This window comes from Ylistrum balloti, unplaced genomic scaffold (genome assembly GCF_031769215.1).
Source record: "Ylistrum balloti isolate Yb309-2 unplaced genomic scaffold, AGI_CSIRO_Ybal_v1 Utg369756, whole genome shotgun sequence".
NCBI classification, from domain to species: domain Eukaryota; kingdom Metazoa; phylum Mollusca; class Bivalvia; order Pectinida; family Pectinidae; genus Ylistrum; species Ylistrum balloti.
In genome coordinates, this window is record NW_026781957.1 from 959,426 (window position 1) to 963,462 (window position 4,037).

The 4,037-nt window shown below is 34.8% G+C and overlaps 1 protein-coding gene across 1 annotated transcript; it reads right to left on the reverse strand.

Annotated features, from left to right (window-relative positions):
* Nucleotides 1–2,160: 2,160 nt before the first annotated feature.
* LOC132543425 (uncharacterized) lies at nucleotides 2,161–3,702 on the reverse strand. The gene is made up of 3 exons (XM_060206927.1): nucleotides 3,276–3,702; nucleotides 2,928–3,221; nucleotides 2,161–2,411 (listed from the first exon to the last, which is right to left on the reverse strand). The coding sequence occupies exons 1-3, from the start codon at nucleotides 3,700–3,702 to the stop codon at nucleotides 2,161–2,163; spliced, it is 972 nt and encodes a 323-aa protein (XP_060062910.1).
* Nucleotides 3,703–4,037: the final 335 nt, after the last annotated feature.

The following is a 4,037-nucleotide window of genomic DNA, read 5'->3' on the forward strand; positions in this document are numbered from 1 at the left end:
CTCTGTGTAAAGATTTTGTTCTAATTCTCTGTGTAAAGATTTTGTTCTAATTCTCTGTGTAAAGATTTTGTTCTAATTATCTGTGTAAAGATTTTGTTCTAATTATCTGTGTAAAGATTTTGTTCTAATTATCTGTGTAAAGATTTTGTTCTAATTATCTGTGTAAAGATTTTGTTCTAATTATCTGTGTAAAGATTTTGTTCTAATTATCTGTGTAAGGATTTTGTTCTAATTCTCTGTGTAAAGATTTTGTTCTAATTATCTGTGTAAAGATTTTGTTCTGTGTAAAGATTTTGTTCTAATTATCTGTGTAAGGATTTTGTTCTAATTATCTGTATAAAGATTTTGTTCTAATTATCTGTGTAAAGATTTTGTTCTAATTATCTGTGTAAGGATTTTGTTCTAATTATCTGTGTAAGATTTTGTTCTAATTATCTGTGTAAAGATTTTGTTCTAATTCTCTGTGTAAAGATTTTGTTCTATTTCTCTGTGTAAAGATTTTGTTCTAATTATCTGTGTTAAGATTTTGTTCTAATTCTCTGTGTAAGGATTTTGTTCTAATTATCTGTGTAAGGATTTTGTTCTAATTATCTGTGTAAGATTTTGTTCTAATTATCTGTGTAAAGATTTTGTTCTATTTCTCTGTGTAAAGATTTTGTTCTAATTATCTGTGTTAAGATTTTGTTCTAATTCTCTGTGTAAAGATTTTGTTCTAATTATCTGTGTAAAGATTTTGTTCTAATTCTCTGTGTAAAGATTTTGTTCTATTTCTCTGTGTAAAGATTTTGTTCTATTTCTCTGTGTAAAGATTTTGTTCTAATTATCTGTGTTAAGATTTTGTTCTAATTCTCTGTGTAAGGATTTTGTTCTAATTCTCTGTGTAAAGATTTTGTTCTAATTATCTGTATAAAGATTTTGTTCTAATTATCTGTGTAAAGATTTTGTTCTAATTATCTGTGTAAAGATTTTGTTCTAATTATCTGTGTAAAGATTTTGTTCTGTGTAAAGATTTTGTTCTAATTATCTGTGTAAAGATTTTGTTCTAATTCTCTGTGTAAAGATTTTGTTCTAATTATCTGTGTAAAGATTTTGTTCTAATTCTCTGTGTAAAGATTTTGTTCTAATTATCTGTATAAAGATTTTGTTCTAATTCTCTGTGTAAAGATTTTGTTCTGATTTTTGTTGTTTTTCTTATTGATTTTGTATCGATTTCTATTTTTGTTGATGATCAAATCTGTATGATTAGGTCAGACAATGGCAAACACACTTTTCAGGTCGGATCAGAAAATAACATGAAAGGAGAACATCCGATAGTTGGAATAATATAGTTGACCCCATCAAATCGCCCTGTACATTTCAGAAGGATATACACGACAGCTTTTCAAATTATTGATTCTTAGAAACATCTTCAAAGATCTTTTTCTGTCAAGTTTCCTCTCGGCTGTACAAAATGTCTGACATCGTTGGTAATATGGATATTAGATCTAGCCAAGGTCTCCTGTAACAGGAGGTGATTTCCCAGAGTCAGTGTCAGGGAGTTGGATTTTTGTCTGTTTCCTTCCATCCTCTATTTTATATATACCTTCTACATGGAATGGATGACAATCCGCAATATCCAACTGCACTCTAATTTATTTTCGTGTTTATAACTGTGATCGGATGAAAACAAACGACTTCTTATGTTGATGTTGCCAGTTTAAATATAAAAAAACAACTACACAGAAATGGTGCTATCAGTTAGCATTCAATCTCCGGGTAGTTTTGAGAAAGAGTATGAATAAAAATGGTTGCGGTACATTCAGGTATCGGTATGTCTAGAGTTACGTTATTTAAAGATGTCATGTTGTTTGTAATGACTTATCCTGTGACCAGCAATGTCACCATTCTTCTAGTAGTACCTTGTGTCAACCTAGTTGAACAACAAATGGGAGGTACGTCGCACGCCTTCCAATTAGGTTAAAGTGTAATGCTACATGGCACAACCAAGTCAGCACAAATCGGTCCGTTTCTCTGTTTCAAGAGAAACAAACCGCCACTGGTAGATAGCGTCGATCAGCGTACTTCGTACCATTACTTGAGGTTACGCAGACCAACTTTCTAACAGTCTAGGATATCGTGGTCCCTCTTTTTTATTGATAAACTGAGAATGACATGTTAAGATCAGATATCGACACAGTAAGTATCGAAATTGTCCACAAGGTCCTCATTCACTTCCGACCGAATCTGCATCAGATTTGCCCATTCGTCTGTCGTCAGTGTTACAGGTAAGTAATATGGTGCGCTCGGCTTGCCGTCCACATAAGTGATATGTTCATGGAATCCGATGGCCACTTCTACTTGTCTAACGTCGTTTTCAAATGATGTCTTCACACAAACTGGTCTCGTTTCCGACAAGTACAGAGGTATGTCAACTGTGTTTAAAAAAAAAATATGAAGAAAACACATTTGAACAATTTCAAGAGGATGATTGTTTACAATCTGTTTACTGGGTTTGTTATACTGTAAAAATATAATTTTGTCTGTTTGTATTAGCTTGTGACCAATGCAGTAAACAACATACGTGGCTTACTGAAATGTCTTGTCCAACCAAGACAGCACAGACCGGTCCGTCTTTAAACGGACAGAAACACCAACTAACATTGGCGGGAGCATCGAATCTTACACCTTGGATCTTCATCATCAGTCGTGTGGGTCAATGCTCTTCCGACTGAGCTATAGATAATGAATATCGAGATCTACCAAACACATATAGTCGATTAAGAAAGTAATCAATGCTTGTTAAAGCTGACATTTTTCTTTGTTTTTTTTTCACACACACACACACACATATAAAATGTTTGTTTTTGTAAAAGGGTGACGAGCAATGCTAGACAAATTTTGATTTTCAAACTAACCAGACTCTGCCGCTTGCACCTGTAAATACGTACCCAAATCACCAGACGTAGGTAAATCAGTCATTGCTTTCCTTTTCTTCGACCGTGGCTCGTCTTCGTCTTTATTTGCAGTTTTGATAGCATCGTCTATGATGTGTCGACCCTTGTAAAGGTCTTCCCACTCCTTGATAGACAAACGGACACCGGGTGATGTAGGCATCCAAGTATTGTCCGAATCATCCAAATAAAACTCGTTAAGTATTACAAATACACCTCTTTTCTTATGTTTGATTTGTATGTATTTCATTGAGTCCTCGTGGATACGGAACATGTGTTTACCACATGGTCCTTTTGATTGGTTCGTTTTCTCCGCTGTCTTCTTGGTCTCAAGTCTACAATGGCCCTTTGATCGGTTCGTATAATCCGCTGTCTTCTTGTTCTCGAGTCTACAAGTTGAGGTAGAGCTTGCAGCTTTTCTTTTGTTTGGTATACTACTTTTTAACGCATGCGCCGTTCTTGCCACATTGGATAAATGTTCATTTTGAAACTTTTTTAACGCGGATATGATTTTCTGCTTGTCACCTGATTTCAGGTCTACATATCCTTCAAATGAAGGAGAGTTCGGATCCTCTTGCTTTAAAACATCCGGGTACTTGCATTCTTTCCAGAAACACTTGAAGTGGTACCATTGTTTTTCCTCTTTATTCTCCTCAGTGTAACACCCTAACTTTAAACAGCCCTTTCCTTGTATTGTAGCCCCACAAGCGGTGCATACATCGCTCGTGGTTCCGGGCTTGCTGTATTCCACACAAATGTTAATGTCATCCATGTTCTATAGTCCTGTATCTCTGATCAACACCGAGTCATATCAGGGGTTTATATATAGTGTCTCTAACATGTTACAACATGTCCTGTATGTGTACAAACCTTGCTGATGAGTAGAAGACCCGTTATCTAACCCGCACTCTGGTATCTTGTCCAACATTAAACAGCTGACGTATCATACATTTCATCATCTATATCAAAATATGCTATAAACCTACATATTTCGTCGGTGATATGACTTTTCGCACTGAAAGTATTACAGTATTATGCTACAGTGAAATAGCGAAATTTCTTTATACTGCCAAGAAAGTAGTTATTATAGTGTGTGTATTATTCTTT

Bases quoted from the DNA above. Each gene is read 5' to 3' on its own strand.
- LOC132543425 (XM_060206927.1), bottom strand. From the start codon at position 3,702: ATGGATGACATTAACATTTGTGTGGAATACAGCAAGCCCGGAACCACG. The intron at 3,222-3,275 runs GCCATTGTAGAC...ACCAATCAAAAG, and splicing joins TTATACGAACCGATCAAAGG to GACCATGTGGTAAACACATG. The intron at 2,412-2,927 runs GTACGTATTTAC...TTTTAAACACAG, and splicing joins ACCTACGTCTGGTGATTTGG to TTGACATACCTCTGTACTTG.